The 20,926-nt window shown below is 42.4% G+C and overlaps 1 protein-coding gene and 1 long non-coding RNA gene across 3 annotated transcripts; both read left to right on the top strand.

Annotated features, from left to right (window-relative positions):
* Nucleotides 1-1,148: 1,148 nt before the first annotated feature.
* On the top strand, nucleotides 1,149-14,456 carry LOC120442512. The gene is made up of 3 exons (XR_005614744.1): nucleotides 1,149-1,386; nucleotides 12,452-12,578; nucleotides 14,187-14,456. It is a non-coding gene; the product is annotated as an uncharacterized LOC120442512 (long non-coding RNA).
* A 186-nt stretch (nucleotides 14,457-14,642) lies between these two features.
* On the top strand, nucleotides 14,643-20,926 carry LOC116331602 (protein Jumonji-like). 2 transcript variants are annotated; one of them, XM_031754334.2, is made up of 6 exons: nucleotides 14,643-14,870; nucleotides 15,148-15,277; nucleotides 15,950-16,122; nucleotides 17,515-17,652; nucleotides 17,775-17,992; nucleotides 19,489-20,926. In XM_031754334.2, the coding sequence occupies exons 1-6, from the start codon at nucleotides 14,783-14,785 to the stop codon at nucleotides 20,635-20,637; spliced, it is 1,896 nt and encodes a 631-aa protein (XP_031610194.2). In that variant the 5' UTR covers nucleotides 14,643-14,782; the 3' UTR covers nucleotides 20,638-20,926. The 2 variants fall into 2 exon arrangements, with proteins under 2 accessions (XP_031610194.2, XP_031610196.2); XM_031754336.2 differs by lacking the exon at nucleotides 19,489-20,926 and having other exon boundaries at nucleotides 17,775-18,091.

Here is a 20,926-nt window from a genome sequence, read left to right as displayed (position 1 = left end):
AAAAAAAATTTCTGTGTGTTTCTTTAAGACCTCAAACATTACTCACCTTGTTGCAGGTTTCCTTATTAATGTTGAAAACCCAGAATGGAAACTGACCTTACTGCTTCCTTTAAGCATCTAGAAGCTGCTTGACATCTTTACAGATCTATCTATATCTTTCAAAACTGTCTATAATATTTCTTTACAAGTTTACATATTGTAATTTTGCTATTGTTAATTCATCTTTCCATCTGATAGAAGAATCCCTCCCTATTATGATTTCAATTTCATCGCTGGACGAAGCTACAAAAATTTTAATTCATGCCACCAACATTCGCTATATCCAAACTATTGCCTAACACATAGATTAAGCTCGTCAAACATCTTTCTCATCAGTTCTTTGGCAACAACAGAATGACTTCAAGGTTCTTCATGTAACACTGATGTGTAGCTGTGTGTTCTGTTTAAAATCTATCCACTCTATGACCTGGTATGATAACTGCACAACAATCAAGGAAACTAGCTATATTTGTGTTACAGAGTTAGTAGATGACCTCCTCTACCTCCTGAGCTACAGCCAACCTATCTGACACCAGCTCTGAAAAAATAATCATGTACACTTATGTATATTACCACACTAATCCTGTGTTACAGTATTTGTATATATTGACAGCATAAATTCAAAGGAACTGATGGCATTTGTGTCACTGTTCAAAATCAGCAGCTAATTAAGTTACATATTTTTAATAATAAAAACCATTCCTGATCTTCTGATGCATTTACCTGTCCAAACCTGAACAGGTATTTCTAACTGTGAGTTCAGGAACCTGAAAGGAGGATTCAACCTGAAGACTCCCTGCAGTAAGAAGACACCCCAAAACGAACCCCCCCCAAGTTTGTTATTTTTATTCAACCAATAAAAAATCACAGTGTTGCAAATAATAAAACAACAACAGCAGCATCTCTGACTGTAATACAAATGGAACTATATCAAGAAGGCTAGTAAGTCGTTCTTGTTGATCCTGAGTTTTACAAAGATTAACTACATGCACTTCAGTGTGGTATAAAAAATTTTGTAGATATACTTAGTGACTAACCGTTAGCCCTCTCAGAGGGGTGAACCACGTGACGACTCTGCGTTCTGAGCGTCTGCTGACGCGACTCTCAGTTCAGCGGCTCTAGCCTGTCTGGTAACTGCGGCTTATATGACCGCAGTCGGTGCTTCCTCACTGCGCTGAGGAGCCGTGCAGGGGCTCCAAGCACCAGCTCTACGGGAATAACAGCCCAGGGGACCGGGGGGACAGTTGACATGAGCTGCTGTTAGTCGGTGAAGCTGTGTGCTGGTCAGTGTCCCGTTCTTTCAGGTCCTAGATGTGTCCATACTGCAGGCCGGGGATCCTGGATGGGGTGCGTGGTCTCTTTTATTAATGCCTGCTTTGTTAAAGGGAACATGCTCAGTGGAAGACACATTGTGTATTGTTCGGTCATCTGCGTTTGTTTAATGATCCGCAGACTGCTCAGTCGTCAGGGCTGGAAGCGCCGCAGAAATAAATCCATCCACCCGCGCATGTTAGTTCCCGCTGTAGCGGCACGGGAGTGTCCGTGTCAGGGTGTGGGAGAAGCCAGAGGACTGCAGGCCGGTACTCGGCTATTTGCAGCATGTTGTATTGCACACTGCATGTGTGGTTTGTTACAGGTGCTGAGTGAGTGTAGGTGGTAGGATTACATGAAGTGCAAAATCAGTGAGTCACAGTGAGAGACACAAAGCGTGGTCCTTTCTAGGGATGGACCGATCCGATATTACGTATTGGTATCAGTCCGATACTGACCTAAATTACTGGATCGGATATCCATTAAATATTACAAAAGCGCCTCACAAAACTTGCGACATAACTCAGCTCATAACCTTAGTACGTCGGAGCAGTATGCGTGATAGAGCGGCTGTGGCGTGCGAGACCTCTCCGCGGTCTGGTTGAGCATTTGGAGCGTCGCTACCAAACCAGCATTTCATCTCCGAGGAAGTTATCCCAGAGAGAAGTAAAGCAAGTGTGTAAGTTCATCTCTGAATGTTTGTAAAGCGTTCCCACGTTAAGCTTAACAACCGATATATGGAGCGACTGCCTCTCTCTCTCCCTCTCTTGCTGTTACTTCAATCATGAAACTGCTTAATGATCAGCTGATCGGCTTTTCTGTCGCGAGTCCGTCTCTCTTCTTTGTTTTTGGCCCACTTTGCACCAGAAAGAGGAAACCAGCGGCTGAACAACAGCAGCACGTTTAAGCTTGATAAGCTGTTGTTAGAATGTATTTAATATTACTTTCTACACCAGGATCCTTTTCACGTAGCTGACGGCTGGTAACTGTGCAGGGGCGGATCTAGCAAAGTTTAGCCAGGGGGCCGATAGGGCATGAACAGGAAAAGGGGCACAAAGACATACTTTTCTTTCTTATTCTCATTTAAAATGTCTAGCTTTTAATAAATAATTATCTGAATCTTACACCCAAAGTTTGAATCTGATGTAAAATGTATAGAAGTCCATTACTGTATATAGTAACTGTTAAGTCTAATATACCCTAGTAAGCTATAGTACTTTTTCCTTTGGGAAGGAACCATCTGTGCAGTCTGCAGTTCTGTTGAAGAAAGATGTTGAATCTATTTAATTATTCTTGAAAATAATTTATTTCTGTGCATTTTTTTCACCCTGCATCAAATTAAAGTTGATTACATCGATTAAGCATCATGAGGTGGAGGGTGGGGGTTCCCTATTTTTTTTGTTGGGAGTTTGCAACCCTATTAGTTAGGTTGCTTAATATTTCTGCTAAGTACTCTTTAAAATACCAGAATAGGGAGGATGGAGCAGGTTTAAGTTTATTAGATTGATCAGTGTTGCTGAACTATGAAATATTTTGAGTGCAGTGTATTTTTTACATACAGGTATAACAGAATAGCTTTAGTGTCTTTTTTTTAAACTTGAGTATGAACTTATACAAAATGCAGCAAGATATTTATAAAAACAGTTTTATTGATTATAAAATGCACCATATCGGATTCATATCAGTATTGACAGATATGCAAATTTATGATACCGGTATCAGACATAAAGAAAAGTGGTATCATGCCATCTCTAGTCCTTTCCACGGGGATTCTAGAGGAGCGCCTGGCATTATTGCTGCTAATGAGAGAATTAATCACAGCATAATCTCATGATGGTTTAACTGCCTTACACTGTAAAATCTAATTAGTTCACAGAACTCAAAAAAAACTATGCAAACTCGTTGCCTCAAAAAAACTAAGTAAAGCTTACTTAAGACGACTGTTAGGACAACTTATTATTTGCAAGTCTGCAGTATTAAGAATAACTTGATATTTCTGACTGTACAATACTAATTGTAGGGCTGCACAATTAATCGTTAGAAAATCGCGATCTCAATTCATACTTATGTGCGATCTCATTTCCAAATGACAACGATTTAAAAAAAAAAGAAAAGAAAGAAAAAAAAGATGACGACTGTACCACATTTTGATCTGGGACATAATCTGCATGAAAACAAGCGCTCACTCTTCCTGCTCAACAAATGACAAGGGCGGAGCCTTATACCACGTGATACCGAAGCCAGCTGGCAGGGAAAAAACAACGGAGAGCACGTGAGAGATGACGAAGCTGTAAAGGCCAAGAAAGTGACAGGAGAAAATCCGTCCCGGTCAACCACCCAAACATCAATAACAGGAACCTTATACAGCGCTTCCCCATACCCGTCGAACTCCCGCAGGCACAAAGAAATTACGGAGGTTATCACCACGCGGTGGTGTGTGTTTCATGATCAACAACAGCTGGTGTGATTATGCGAACGTGCACCCGGTCAAATCCTTCTGCTCACCGGACCTGGAGTACCTGATGGTTAAGTGCCGGCCATTCTGGCTACCGAGGGAATTTACAGCAGTGATTATTACGGCTGTTTACATTCCCCCACAAGCCGACACTGACCGAGCACTCAGGGAACTGTACAGCGCGATCAGCTGTGAGGAAACCGCACACCCAGAGGCGGCGTTTATCACGACCGGGGACTTTAATAAGGGTAACCTGAAGAAAGTCTCACCAAAACTACACCAACACATCCATTTCAACACTCGTGGAGACCGGCTTGACCACTGCTACACCTCTTTCCGGGATGCGTACAAAGCCCTCCCCGCGCCCCATTCGGCCAATCAGATCACCGCTCCATCCTGCTTCTACCCGCCTACAGGCAGAAGCTGAAACAGGAAGCTCCAACCCTGAGGGCGGTGCATCGCTTGGTCGGACCAATCGAGTCTACGCTGCGGGACTGTTTTGATCACGCGGACTGGGAAATGTTTCACGTGGCTGCTAAAGACATCGATGAGTACACAGACTCAGTCTGCGGATTTATCAGAAAATGCGTGGAAGATGTCGTCCCAACCAGAACAGTTAAATCCTTCCCAAATCAAAAACCCTGGATTAATGGAGATGTTCGCACGGCGCTGGCGGCACGGAGCACCGCTTTTGCTTCCGCGAACACATCGGACTACAAACACGCACATTACCAACTCCGGAAGACGATCAAAGCAGCCAAACGTGAGTACAGGGACAGGGTGGAGCAGCAGTTTGACAACCCTCGGAGTATGTGGCAGGCACTAAACACAATCACAGACTTTAGAGGGAAAACCAGCACACCGCAGACCACGGCCTCTCTGTGTGAGGATCTAAACGTATTCTACACTAGATTCGACACAGCGAACACCATGAGACCGGACAGTGTGCGCACCGCGGATGACGCCAGTGCGCACACTGTGTCTGAGGAGGATGTGCGGAAGTGCTTCAGGAAGGTGAACGCACGCAGCTACTGGTCCGGACGGGATTCCCGGCCGCGTCCTCAAGTCATGCGCGGCTCAGCTGGCTGGAGTGTTTACACATCTTCAACCTTTCCCTCTCTCTGTCTGTAGTCCCAGCCTGCTTCAAAATGGCCACCATCGTCCCTGTACCCAAATCCTCCACCATCTCCTCATTGAACGACTGGCGACCTGTAGCCCTGACCCCATCGTCAGCAAATGCTTGAGAAGCTGGTCAGGGACTTCATCTGCTCTGCACTACCCGACTCACTGGACCCTCTACAGTTCGCATACCGCCACAACAGGTCCACTGATGATGCCATAGCCCTGACACTCCATGCTGCCCTGTCACACCTGGAGAAGAGAGACACGTATGTGAGAATGCTGTTTGTAGATTACAGCTCAGCATTCAATACCATCGTTCCTCAAAACTGGACAGGAAACTGCAGGATCTAGGACTGAGCAGCAGCCTCTGCAGCTGGATCCTTAACTTCCTGTCTGACAGACGCCAAGTGGTCAGACTGGGCAGTACCACCTCATCCCCATCACACTGAACACTGGTGCTCCACAGGGTGTGTACTGAGCCCTCTCCTGTACTCACTCTACACCCACGACTGCACGGCCACTAACAACTCCAACATCATTGTGAAGTTTGCGGACGACACTACAGTGGTGGGTCTTATCACCAACGGTGATGAGACGGCCTACAGGGAGGAGGTCAGCGCCTGACCCACTGGTGTCAAGACAACCATCTCACCCTCAACGTCGCAAAGACAAAGGAGTTGATAGTGGACTTCCGGAGGTGCAGAGGAGTACACACCCCATCACCATCAACGGCGCCGCTGTGGAGAGAGTGAGCAGCTTCCGCTTCCTTGGTGTACATCTGGCTGAGGATCTTACGTGGTCAGGACACATAAACAAAACAGTGAAGAAGGCGCAGCAGCGCCTCTTCTTTCTCAGGAGACTGAAAAGATTCGGCATGAGCCCCGCATCCTCAGGACCTTCTATCGCTGTGCCATTGAGAGCATCCTCACCGGATGCATCACCACCTGGTACGGCAACAGCACCGCTTACAACCGCAAAGCTCTCCAGAGAGTGGTGCGGTGTGCTGAACGGATAATTGAGGTGAGCTTCCTTCCTCCAAGACATCTACAGGAAGCGGTGCCTGAGGAAAGCGGGAGGATCATCAAGGACTCCAGTCACCCCAGCCATAAACTCTTCAGACTACTTCCATCAGGAAGGAGGTTCTGCAGCATCCGGTCCCGTACCAGCAGACTGAGAGACAGCTTTTTCCACCAGGCCATCAGACTGCTGAACACGTCATAGACACCTCACCCACATTCAACAACATTATGCACTCCATACTGTACATTAATGCCACTGTTTTGCACATACCAACCTCTGTATATTTATATATCTTATTTTATTGTTTACTTTATTTCATTTGTAAAACATGTATATACACACTATATACACACTCACACACACACACGTAGAAAAACATATTTAGTATACACATTCAGTAATGTATATACCTTTATATATGGTACATATATTTATTACTTTTTAGATCAGCCATTTTTATATTTTGCTTGTTGCACGTTATTGTATTTTGCACAACTCTGTTGCTTGTGAAGCTCGCACACAAGAATTTCACTCGCATGTACTGTACCAGTGTACCTGCACATGTGACGTGACAATAAAGGTGATTTGATTTGATTTGACTTATCACCTGACCAAAGATATGGCTCCCATCAACACTGTGCAAAACGAGGGATTTAGGAAAATGATCAACACCCTAAACAAACGCTACACAGTGCCGTCCCGCAACTATTTTTCTATTGTTGCACTACCTGCTCTATACACGCAGTGTCGAGCAACGGTGGAGACGGAATTACAAGCAGTACAACATTTTGCGGCAACGACAAAATGTGAGGCATTTATTGTTTTTATGTTCATTTATTGTTTTTATGTTCAGTCTCAACTGTTACAAAGTTGATGTGCAGTTAATAAGTGCAATAAATATTTATATTGGAAAAGAAAATCGTGAGAGAATCGTGATCTCAATTCTAAGCAAAAAAATCGTGATTCTCATTTTATGCAAAATCGTGCAGCCCTAACTAATTGTTTACCTACTGACAAACATGTTAAGTTCAACTAAATGAAAAAACAATTTGTGGTAACCTGAATATGATTAAAAATAATGAACAACACTTTTTGTAATGATGTTAAAATCAGCCCAACTGTTATTTTCAAACACAACAAAGTATAACAGCCAACAAACTGGACACTGTTCTGCTGAACAACAAACAATTATATTGCCATCACTGTTATAATCTTACAATGAAACAAAGTCTCAGATGTAATTATTCTGAAAATAAGTTTAGGCCTACCACAGTTTGTTTTGTACTTACATTACTTATATAATCAAAATAAAATATTTATTGTTCTGTCACAAGTGCAGTCTCTAATTTAAACAACACATTTGTTTTCCATTCCAACACAGGAGCTGGAATGTTGTATTATTTTGAGGATGCTTGTTTCCAGTCCAGGCATTACTGCCTGAATGACTGTCATGGATCGAGGTGATCCAAATGTAAGTGCAGAGAAAGTCTTTAACTTCCCTTAAGTACAGTGGCAGTGGATGTGGGTTGAAGATGCAATGAGCTTGAACCTGCAGGTGACCATCTTCACTGACCACACCATCTGTGACGGAGGACTCATCTCTCCTGTTGTCCTGCAAGCAAACAATAATATTTTTGGAACATGAACTTAATTGCTTTCTTAAAACATTTTTTTCTGCATTTGGTATAAAACAGACTCCAATTTAGACGATCTCAGGCTCCCTCCCCACCGGAGAGGTGACATTCAATGTCCCAATTGTCAGTCTGGATAGCCCTGACCACCACCCAACACACAATAATGTCATGAAAGCATCATTTTAAAAAGGGCTATGCAAACATGGCCAATAACTTTCATTCTAATGATGTGCAAAATGATTTTGGCACAAAACAAATTTTGCTGTTAGAAAACTTGCAGACTTCACTATATACAGTGTAGACCCTCTAAACTAAGTTTGGGGATGTGATCTTTCAAGAAATGCAGACCAAACTGTTGTTGTTTGTTTACTTACACAGCATGTCTTGTAGAATTAACTGGAGTCACCAGCAACAACATAGTGCAGTCATATCTCAAGTCTAATAACAGAAGACAGGAAAAGATCAGTAAAGAAAAAACTTCCCCAAACCAAAGCACAAATAAAACAATAAGTAAAACAGGCTGATCTAAAGTATGATTAAAGTTCAGCCTGATTAATATAAATGTTACTGACAGTTGCTAATATATTGGAAAACCAAAATACTTACTGATGTCTTTCTGTCCAACAACAGGAGTGCTGGTCCCGATCGGCCTCAAAGACAGTAAGAAGCAAGCAGAGGGAGAAAAAACAGAACATTTTTCAGAAGCTGATTTGATCCTTAATGGCTGTGCAATCATTATAACTTACAACACAGAAGGTCAATGTAGACCCCATACAACCAAATTAGACTAACACATATAGTATTAAAACACCATCTACTGTGTCTGAATGTGCGGTATTGGCACTGTCAGTTTAGGCCTAAAGAGACATGTGTTTAAAAAAAGACCACCTAATTTAAATATAATCATTACATGCTTGTTAAAAGTTAAATCGAGCGGATATTTGAACTTTACACAACTACATTCCCGCCTGAAAATATCTTAAAAGTTTATTTTGTGAGCCAGAAAAAGTAATATTTAAAAGATAGCTGACCGGGAGGTCAAGGCTCGATAGAGCCGGCGAGCACAGCTAACTCCTGGCATATCGTTTTCAACCCCCCTGCGGTCTTTTGCTACTCAGGTTAAACATGATATATCTAGTTAGTTAGTTAGTTAGTTAGTTAGTTAGTTATGGCTATGGATTGAAAATACCCCCCACACCCCACCCCACCCCTAACGGCTGCACCTCCCGAAGAATTTTGTCTGGGCTCTTATCTCACTTTTTTATTTCAAACAATCAACAGAGAGATTTCACAGACATAGTTTTATATAAGGGTTTTAAGGCTGTGGTGTTAATTTTTAAGTAAGATGAGCCCAGCGGCAGCAGCAATGCTAGGCTAACACTAACTAGCTAGCAAGATTATAAACCTGGTGCTAAACTAAGAGAAGCCACAAAATCAGTTTGAATAAGAGTAAACATTTACTCACCAAGTCAGTGTATCAGGTAAAGATCCACAGCAATGACAACAATAATATCTTGAGCTGAGCTTCTCCAGGTTTGCTCAACATATTCCATAACAAATGCGGACTGATCCGAGAGGGAGGAGGACAGTAGTCACGTGGCATTTTCAAACCATATCTTTCATCCTTCCGCACTGAGAAGCAAAACTTCCAGCTTACTTAGTTTTTCTAAGTTAAGACAACTCAAATAAATTGAGTTGATCAGCGGTTTTGCATAAGAAGTACTGGTAACTTATTTAAATTGAGTTCTAATAACAAATTGATAAAAACTGAGTTCAGCCTATTTAATATTTTTAAATAAACACAGTATTAGATTTTACAGTGTAGGTTTGCTACCTCCATTATAAGAAACAAACTTGAGCCTGGAGTAATGGTTGCTGTAAATCTGGCTGAATGCATTTGTACTCTTGTACAGTAAAACTGGGCTCTTGTGTTAAGCGAGGACAGAGGTTTAGTGAGATGTTGCAGTAGTGGGTTGGGAGATATTATTTGATTCATATTTCATATTTCCCACTGTAAGCTATTGAGTTTAAATTAATGTACTGACTTGGCAGTATAAATATGCTTTCTAAATTGAACAGTATGCTATAACCCACATAAAACGCTGACAAAACAATGAAAGTCAGCTGAATGGAGCTTTGTTTGTATCTACAGTGGCTTGCAAAAGTATTCGGCCCCCTTGAACTTTCCCACATTTCGTCACATTACAGCCACAAACATGAATCAATGTTATTGGAATTCCAGGTGAAAGACCAATACAAAGTGGTGTACACGTGAGAAGTGGAACGAAAATCATACATGATTCCAAACATTTTTACAAATAAATAACTGCAAAGTGGGTGTGCGTAATTATTCAGCCCCTTTGGTCTGAGTGCAGTCAGTTGCCCATAGACATTGCCTGATGAGTGCTAATGACTAAATAGAGTGCACCTGTGTGTAATCTAATGTCAGTACAAATACAGCTGCTCTGTGACGGCCTCAGAGGTTGTCTAAGAGAATATTGGGAGCAACAACACCATGAAGTCCAAAGAACACACCAAACAGGTCAGGGATAAAGTTATTGAGAAATTTAAAGCAGGCTTAGGCTACAAAAAGATGTACTGTGTAATAATATTCAACATTGCTGTCAATACATTTTCAAAAAATGCCTCTCTGTGCAAAATGGGTTCAAAAACAAAAACAGCTGTGGGATACTGTTTGTCCGTGATTTGAACCGGGGAAACAAATTACGGCAGGATCAGCCTGATATTATTTGTATCCCACTGTAACTTTACTGCATAAAGAGCTAACATGTCCAAAATGTCAGGAGTAGTTAGTCATTACAAGAAGTGTTTGTGAACTAAAAATCAAGAATGTGGGATCCTGTTTGTCCGTGATTTGGAGAGCCCAGCGCTGCTCCCGACGCAGGGAAACTAATTTTGCAGGGGAGACCTACCTCGGCACTTGTGCAGGTGAAGCCAAAGGGAAGATATGCTTCACCATATTTTCTAGTCTTTGGCTTGGAAGGAAGTTGGTTTGGAGACATATTTGGCGATGCTTCATCTCCTGCTTTGTGTTTGTGTGGGAGCCCCGTCAAAAACCTGTCCATTATGCTAGCAGCGTCCAAGCTTCCTTTTTCTTTTTTTTTCCTTTTCATACCGCCCCCCCCTGCAATGGCTCTGCGACCCCCCCCCTATGGGGCAGGCCCCACACTTTGGGAACCTCTGTAGTACATTAACATCAGTGACATAGTGCACACATTATGATCGATTGACCTCGTTAAAAAAGCCAGTATTATTAAGGTTACAGCAGTAATACATGCATACAGTACATCGGCGTAACTTTGTGCTGAACATTGGGGGGGTCAAGATCTCTGTCTAAATAAACAAATAAATCTGGGTAAATTCCCAGATGATTAAACATGCAACTATTTTGCTGGCAATAACTGAAAAGAGTAAAGAAAATCAACAGCCTATTTATGCAAAATATTTCATAATTTTATTGGGGGGGTCTAATTATGGGGGGGGGGTCATAACCCCCCTAAGCCCCCTGGAAATTATGCCCCTGATACAGTATACTTTTACGAGGTTTTATTACTGGGGTACAGTTTGATTTTGCATCAATAACCTGAGATCTTTTAGATCACGAGGGTTTGAGAGCATCCTCCTGTAACCATGGTTACTTCCTGTCAGAAGTAGACCATGTGAGAGGAGAAATGGAGAGCGACCGTCCTGCAGCTTGACAACACTCTGAGCAGCTGCATGATTTCATGTTTACAGCCTGTCACCCTGGTGTTTTTAATAACTTCATCATGAATGATAAATTTATTTGTCAATTGACCTACACGAGAAAACGGACGTGTGACAATTAGGGTAGTAGTTATTATGATTAGGATGGCTTGATCAGACAGTTGTTCATCTTCACAGTAGAGTTGGATGTCTCGAGACCGGTCTCGAGACCACTTTTATGTGGTCTTGTCTTGGTCTCGACGGACTTTGGTCTTGGTCTTGTCTTGGTCTCGGATCCCGCGGTCTTGTCTTGGTGTCACTGTCTCGGTCTTGCTGTCTCAGATCGACATAGTGGTCGGGAGATTTGGAGTCAACAGTATCCATGACACACAACGTAACGTTCGATAATGTGTCATGCGCAAAAGCATCAGCTCTAAGAGCCGTGCTTAGAGAGCGCTTTGTAGTGAATCAGAAGAGTCGACTCCCATTGAGCGAGAGCCGGCTCCTCACTTAATTTCCTTTGGCTGCTCAGCTCTCACACAGTGGCTCAGCTATGCTCCAATCCCTCCATATTGTGACCAATCACATGCGAGGATATAGGATAATATCATTATGTGAAAAACAGAGAGGGTGAGACGTGCATCGCAAAAACACATAAATATGCCTGACACCCGTAAACGAAACAGCATCTGGCTGCAGTTTAAAGACTTTTTTGTCTCGGTCTCGTCTCGACTTTGTCTTGGTCTTGACTCGGTTTAGGCGGTCTTGACTACAAGTCTATTGAAGAATTGGCTGTGTCCGTGGCAATTGCATGTCTTATTCCACGCAAACTGGATTAGGAATTATATTTGAACAAGGCTGTCTAATTTATCCTAATTAAATCTTTAACCTGGAGGTATTGAAGAGTAATCGGTGTGCTTTTGCTGGCTCACCTGTGTCATCAGATAGATGCAGTACTGCTGTGTCTCCAGTGAGATTCACTGCTCCTTTAGACGACTGTTTCTTGACTAACTTCTGGTGGTTTTGCACACCATGAGTGACTTTGTGCCACAAAATGGACTGATTTTAAAATGACTTGAAGTCATATTGAATGCTGTGGCTCTCTACTGCTGTCCTGTCCAATGGCTTTTTTTAATTGGAGCATTTGTTAATTCTTCTCATCTAGAAAGAAGCAGACGAATGCTTATTCCAGCACCTGCAGTGAAAACATAGCACAGGCAAAACACAGAGACTTTCTGCTGGGCAGTATGAGTACAGACAGACCCAAACGGAATATCATCAGAAAAAGATATGTAAGTAAAATGTCTTTCCTCTTTAAAGTGTACGTGCAGCATATGTGGCCTCGTCCTGATTACATTTTTTGTTTCAGATCATCAAAGAATTTTAATATTAGACAAAGATAATATAAGTAAATCCGAAATGCAGTTTTTAAATAATAATTTGATTTATTAATGGAGGAAAAAGTCATTGCACCTGAAACCTAAACATTGGTTGTGCCATCCTCAGCAGCAAGAACTGCAATCAGGTCTGAGGCAATGGTTACGTTCACACTGCAGGCGAAATCGCATCAAATCCGATTTTTTTGACCCTATGCGACCCATATCCGATCTTGGTATGACAGTGTGAACGGCACAAATCCGATATTTTCAAATCGATCTGGGTCACTTTCGTGATGTGGTACTGAATCCGATACATATCCGATGTTTTAGAAAGCGACTGCTGTTTGAACGGTCATGTCGCATTAAATCCGTCTTTTACATCACTGACACAAGACAGACGCCAATCATCAGCGCCTGAGAAGACATCGCGAACGCTTCCTGGCCATCCAGTGTAGATGTTAGTGAAACTGTTGGGAAGACAACGTGAACATTTTATTTGTACTGTATTTTCTGCAGATTCTGACAGAAATCTGCAACTATCCTTTGAAGCACCGCTCCTCTAAAACAGCGATAAGGATAATTATTAGGTTATTTACATTATTATGTAAATAACAAAATAACTTAAAGCAAAAATTGGGAAACGTAAAGTCCGAAGTCTTTATATTAAGGGCAATCAGTCAAACAATATTGTTTGCTCTGGGTCTAAACAGAGCGTGTTGTGTGTGACATCTGCTTTTGCGCATGCGGGCCGCTTTGAGCGTTCACACTAGAGCGCGTTTGCTGACGCATTTTATTTGTAGTGTGAACAAGCAGACAAAAAAATCGGATTTGCTCAAAAAATCGGAATTGAGCATTAAGACCTGCAGTGTGAACGTAGACAATGAGTCTTTTCACATGGCTGTGGAAGGATTGTGGGCCTCTTCACTGGAGGGCTTTTTCGGCATGAACGCCCTGTTTAAGGTCATACCGAAGCATCTCAATTTGATTTAAGGGCACTTTCTGAGCTTTTCAGAGGTACACTTGCTGGTATGTTCAGATTATCGGATTCTCACCCCAACCAATGACAGCAGATGGCCCCGCCCCTCCCTGAGCCTGGTTCTGCCGGAGGTTTCTTCCTGTTAAAAGGGAGTTTTTCCTTCCCACTGTCGCCAAAGTGCTTGCTCATAGGGGGTCATATGATTGTTGGGTTTTTCTCTGTATCTATTATTGTAGGGTCTACTGTACAATATAAAGCACCTTGAGGCGACTGTTGTTGTGATTTGGTGCTATATAAATAAAATTGAATTGAAAAGTGTATTTAAGTAAATCCCCATATAACTCAGTTTCAGACTAGTCAGAGAAGTCACTGTTGGCAGAATGTTCCCCACTGGCCAAGTATGTTTCAGATTTCAGGATGGTTCATCAAACATTTCACTTGTACCTGTAACATCAAAACGTTTTAGTAAACAGATAAAATAAAAATTGTGTTGATGCCCCAAAATATGTGGAACTAAATGTGAAGACACTGTTTTTGTGGTGTAGGACATCAGTGACGGGATGCCGTGGTGTGAAGAACGTCTGGTCCGCAAAGTTCTCTTCCTTTCTCTCAGGGAATTCAGAGACAAACACCGTGCTGCACACATTCACTCACACAAGTGTCCACATAAACGCAAGTCAAAAAATACACACTCACATGCTCTGCAAAAGACACTGACAAAACCTAATACACACAAGAAAACACAAGCAAGAAAAAACATGCACACACAACAACAAAGACTCACATGCAGACCACTAAATACATCCACACAGGAGAACACATACTGCACAAAACATGCACGTTTCAAAGCGCCTACACACTGAACACACAAACAAACGGCAGACAACTGACTTGACTCGGGTCTCGCAATCTCCAGACAGTAAATCTACTCGGATACTACGGAACACACAAACTCAGACGAAAATGTGTAAAAGCAAAGTTGCACACACTGCAGCAGCGTACTTGCACGGACCAGAAGAGGTCTTCCACCAGGACACTGCGCTCAAATAAAACACAAAACACGCTGTCGCTGCGGAACTCAAAATACACAAAACCTGCAAAACATACACACACTGCTCAGCACACACACTCACTGAACAGCATGTGCAGATCTAAGAACACAAAGACGCCACTGAGAGCTGCTCTCTCAGCCAGGACTCTGAGGTCGCACACCCCAACAAGTGTCTGTGGTGAGTAACACAACAGGCGTATGACTCTAACACTGCAAATACGTTTGCTTCTGCAGGATTGTTTACTAAACCTGTAAAAAGCACGCATGTGTATCTAATATTGTTTTTTGGGTTATTTGGAGTCTCGCTGGAAGTAAACACACCATTTTGGTCCCAAATTTTAGCCACGACCAGCAGCACGATTGTCTAGGTCATCACGTGTTATTACTTTGATTGTCGTGACACTGTAGGTGGAGGTCAGTTCTCACACAGCTGGGCTTGTGCCTGTTCTCTTAAGGCTCTGTAGTTAACACTATGATCAAGCATCGGGCAGCTGGTCCAAACTGGAGTTGGTCCTTACAGACGCGACCTCGACAACGCCATCCTACCAGCAATCGTGGTGATGAAGATGATTGTGCCAAAAACAGGTAGGCACGAGTGTGTTTTTGTGTGTGTTGTGATTATTCCTGTGATGGACAAAATGCTCGTACTGTCATACAGCAGTGCTTCTCAAACTTGTCATGTTCCGACATCAGAAGCTGATTTTTAAACAAAAATCACATCCAAAGAGGTTTGAATAGATTTTAATAAACACCGTGTTGCCAAAAGTATACACTCATCTGCCTTCGCATGACATGCATATCAACTCCAGTGATGCTATATCAGTCACTGAACGTGAGTTGGTGCAACAGATGAATATTTATTTCTACTTTGTGATTTGCTCCCAAGTATGTGTTCAACAACACAACCGTTTCTAAAACTAATCCTCTCATTGTGTTTCATCAAGAAAATGAAATTCACTTTGAGAACCTCCAAAAGCGTTTTGTGGGAGAAACTTTTCGTCACTCATCCAAGTGACTTCTTCAGTCTCAGCTGACTGCAGGTTTCCCCAAACCTTATAAACAGGACATTTGCATAATGACTGAAACCAGCCCACTGAAGGAACAATGGGCTGGGAGGTCAGTTCCTTAACTTTGAGAACTACATTCATTTAAAGTCTCTGTCATCACTGAACTGTGGCTTACTAGATATTAAGATTAAATGTTTGTTGCATTATTAATAAATGCACTGAGCTCAGTTGACTTGATGTATGTATGCAGACCACGGCTGCACGCACAGAGAAAGTTTGCTCAGTCCCCACCCAGCTCTCCAGGACCATTAGTGCTGATGACGTCGGCACAGAGTACCCACTCCCACAGCCTGGCTGTAGTCACCTGTCTGACCAAACGTCGCCCTAAGACTGAGGACTTTTTGTCTTTTCTCTGTTTAAGAGGTAAGCTGAAAACACGGAAGCTGCTCATACGTGACCAGGCTGTGCACAGGGGTGGCTGTAGCTCAGGATGTCATCTACTAATTGGACGATGGGTTGTTCGAACTCTCAGAGCCTAGTAGTATATTTGTGTCTCTGTATCATCCACTTTGGTTTTTTCTGTGGTTTCCAAGCCTTTTGATGTTGCTGAGGGGGCCAGGATTCACCTTTTTGAGAATGTAGATCTGACTGCTCCTAAGCTCTTTGGTAACTCTCTGATGGGTTTATTTTGGTATTCAATTAAGATGGGCTGTGTGTGGCAGCTTGTGGGAATGTATCTGTTGACATTCCCTCTGTGAACCCTCTTTCATTAGCTTAAGCCATCAACAAAGAGTGTAACCTCATTTCTTGTCAGTGGTGCCAAATAAATCAGTGCAAGGGAATATAGCTGCTTCTAGACAAGGATTCCCATTTTCCCCTCATTTGGGCTGGGCCTTGTAATTACAGCATGAATGTTTGATACTTCTGCTTCTATTCATTACACACATTACACATTAATCACATAAATATTGTATATTGTTCATATAATCATCATATAAATAATACGCAGATATGTTACTTGAATAATTACCATCATGAGAGAAAGTGAGGAAAAAACTGAGACTAAGCTCTATTCACTCATATCAGCAGAGAGAGAGAGGGCACACTGCCAGTTTTCAGCTCTCTGTCTGCTTCCTCGTCTTTTTCCACACTTTTAACAGAAAAATCCGCTACTCACATAATTTGCCAACATACAGAATATATTCTAATTTATTGCGAGCAACACAACCTGATGTTGTTGCAGTTGTAGTAATTTCCAGCCTATCCTTGGTTTGTCCTGCCTTTGCCGCTCCTCCGAGTTCCCTGTTTGACATTTAAAAAAATGGATGCAGGAAATGAAATTGTTTTAAAACTTATCCGGCCTGTACAGCTCATCTACTAACTGGAGGGTTGATGGTCCGATCCCTGGCTGCTCCGGCCTGCATGCCAAATATCCTTGGACAAGATACTAACCCCAAGTTTCCCTCTGATGGATTTATCAGAGAATGTCATCTCATGTGATGATCACAACAGCTGGTATTCATGCACATAGCACATGTTTAGCCTGAGTGCTGGAAGAGATGTTACATTATGTTGCTAAAGCAGTTAGTGGAACATCAGTCTCACTGTTAAGTGTAACAGTGAAGTTAGCTCATAGTTGTTTAGACTGCGTTGATAGCCCAGAGTCAGGCTGTACAGTGTTTCTCGGAGCATTTTTTTGCCTCTTTAAACTGTTTTGGTGAAGTAGCTTTAACTCTGTGAGAGACTACAGAGATTACAAATAAAAAAGGGACATGACACGCACACTCGATGATGACATTTCCTCTTTCACTTCAGGTTCAGCAGCATTGCCACACAACATGGCATTCTTAACAAGTAAGCGAGACAGGGAGCCAGGTGACAGTCAGCATTTGCCTTCCTGTCACAAGGCCACAACTGAGGAGAAGAAAATCAGGATGTTATGTAGAAGAACAGGTACTCGCCTCCTGGGAATGTTTTTGTAAACTATTGCATCTTTCTTTGCACGTATATTATTCCTCCTTAAACTCTAGCTGCTATTTGAAATGATAGTTTCACTTCCTGTACCTGTCCTGCAGTGCACAGAGACTCCAGGTCTCTGAGGAGGAGGCCTGCCAGCCCTGCTGTGGTCAGGTCCACCTGCCCTTTAACAGCTCGAGCACAGAAAAGGATGGACAGGGATGAAAGAGAAGGGAAGCAACAGAAGAAGGAAGTGGAGGAGGATAGGCGAGAGGGGGCTCAGATACACCTCCTGAGACCTCGCCAGCACTTACTTCATGTCAAGAGGGCTAACAAGGTCTGGTCATGCTTTACTACACGTTTGCTTGTGTGAAAAGTGTGTTGTTGTATCATCGGCATGGAAACCAAACACTAATAAACATACACGTCCTGTTAACACTCGGGGTTGTTCCTTTCGGGCTTTGTCAACAGTTTTTAACTAAGTTCAATGACAAGAGTAAAAGGTCTTGGACACATTGTGCATGTCAGTATCACATGATGGTGGCTGAAGAGGACTACTGACTGGAGTGTGTGTGGATTAATAAAGCTCCTCTTTGACACTCGCATCACTGCTTTCAATGCTGCCAAACAGCTAAAACAGTCACAGTGACATTTTACAAAACTTGACAAATGCAATATTAAATACAAATGCTGTCGCCTCTCTGATGACATCTAGAGCTAAAGTTAAAGTTGCTGGTGAGTGATACAAACAGTCCAAACACTGGGCCTGCAGCACAGAAACTAAGATATGAATCAGCTTCAGTGTACACAAATGATGTATTTATTTGTTTGTTTGTTTTGCTTTTTGTTTGTTGTTATCATACACCAACATGGCATTATTTTTGTGCACAATGGAATGAGTAAAATTTGGTGTTAGTGTTTGTATATTTTTGCTACAGCTTATATGTCAAAGGCAATCGGAGTAGTTTTTCACCCGTGTGTGTGTGCACCCTTTTGGATTTGAGATTAGCATTTGTTAAAAAAAAATAAAATCCCCAAGACAGACTGTGGAGGTTTTGGTGGGTGTTACGGCCCTAGCAGGGCCTCCTCCTGAAGTTGCCTCTGTGGGCGTGCCCTACCAGCTCTCTGTCCTTAGGTGTCACCTTAGCGTCCTCCCCCCATTGTCACAGATGTTGAATAATTCTCCCTGGACGCTCTGATTTCCTCCCACAATCCAAGGACATCAGTGTTAGTTTGATGGAATTACGATCACTAATTAATGTAAATTGTCGATAGGATGGATGTTTTTCTCCATGGGTTAGTCCTCCGATGGACGTGGGAACTATCTGTTGTGTACCCCCTCATAGTTGGCTATAGTTGGATCAGCACTTAAAATAAATGGACTGAGACACAGGAATCCCAAACACTGAAGGTATCTACCTACAGGTAGTGGTGACACCTACTTTCATTATCTTATACACTGATCTCTCATAAACAAAAAACAGTCCAGAAAGTGACTGAAACTTTAAAAATTTAAGTGAGTTAATGTAATGAATGATGAGACTGAAATCCTCTCACCTTGTCTGTGTGTGTGAACGTATTTAGTTTTAATCTCTGGGCTGTATGTCATCACAGCTCAGCGATGCCAACACTAAAGTCATGTGATGGTGGCGTTGTTCCTTTGGATGCGTCGTTGACTTCATATATTCCCAAATGCATTTAAACAAAAATTGCATGGTTACTGTGCTAACCAAAACATCTAAGCATCATAAACCAGGGTGATGCTAACTTCAGGACTACAAAAATGATTATCCACAGAAGTATGCAGACTATCACAATTTCTTTCTGTTGCAGGTTGCCATGGTAACTAAAATCTCTGAGCAAAGAACCTCCTGTGTAGCGTCAGTCATTCCTTTAACGCAGAGAACTGGTGTTGCTAACAAACAAGGCACAAGGCCAAGCAATACATACAAATCAAGGTGCCATCCCCAAAGCAGAGCCCAGGAAAGCAGCAACAAGTACCACCCCCTACATCACAACCACCATCGGGCTAACAATCAGCACCTTCACCACCCAACACTTTCTAAATACTATAGCATCCACACGACCTTCAGTATTCTCCACAACTCAGGAAGAAATTCATGCCAAACTCCTTGTTTAAATAAACGTTCAGTTTATAGACGGTTGAATGAGAACCCTGTGGTCCTGAGGTTATCCAGACGGAGGAGAGGCCTTCCACCAGACACCAGTCCTGTCCTTCCGAATCGGGTTCCCTTGGACAAAAACTCATCAAATGAGTGCCAGACATTTCAGGACAAAGATGCTCATGTCTCACAGGAGAGTAATATTTATGAGAGTCAGCAGAAAGGGGACAATGCTAGAGAGGATTATGTGAACATGTGTAAACACTCTGATAACCACGATATGAAAGTTGTAGAAAAAAGATACGGGCATGTTGGAGATGTGAAACTTGAGAGGGGAGAAGGAAAACTGCCTGTGGCAAACACAGCTGCTTTGGAGGCCTCTGATCAAAGGGAAAGCCTTACTAATGTCAGCACTAGCTATAACCTCATGACTGCTAGTGAGGTTGTATGGAAACACCCGAGAGAGAAAACGCTCCAAAAACATCAGAACACTACAATCTTAAAGCCACCTACCAGGGCTAATGAGTCCAGGGCTGCTGCTACTAGGACTAGTGTAACTACAGCTGCTATTAACTCAGTTACATCCGACCCACCAGCCAATTCCTTTTCCAGGCACAGTGCCAAGGGTACTAATAACAGCAAGAAAATTAAGAGTAGTTTACGAGCCGGCACCAACAGTGCCCATGAATCCAAAAGTGCTACAAAACGATCTTCAATGAGCACCACAAAGGACACATGCAAGGATGGTGCACTTACCATCAGTCACCGTAGCACTGCCAAAGAGGGGCTTCTCCAGGCCAAGCCTACTACCTCAGCCATCAAGACCAGGTTCAGCTCTAGAATCCTTCTAAAGCATTAATTTTTAAACAGTATCCAAACATGAATACACTCACTGTTATGTATACTAAGATTTTATGATGACAAGTACAGAAATGTTTTTAAAAGCTTTTATTGTGTTGAATAGTGGCAGAGCGTGATGACGGGTTTCCTTGTTAGACAGTACATGTTCTGTACTGTTGTCATTGCTGAAGATAAAATAAACTGGAAGTCATGATACTGGCTGATGCACTATAAAGTGGATTGTATATTGGTAACACAGAAGTGGTAACGGTTAAAAGCTGCTAGGTTTCAGTTTATTCATTGTTTGC

Source organism: Oreochromis aureus, linkage group 11 (assembly GCF_013358895.1).
Source record: "Oreochromis aureus strain Israel breed Guangdong linkage group 11, ZZ_aureus, whole genome shotgun sequence".
Classification (NCBI taxonomy): domain Eukaryota; kingdom Metazoa; phylum Chordata; class Actinopteri; order Cichliformes; family Cichlidae; genus Oreochromis; species Oreochromis aureus.
The sequence above is the reverse complement of the archived record's forward strand: the minus strand, read 5'-3'. Positions and strand labels throughout refer to the sequence as shown.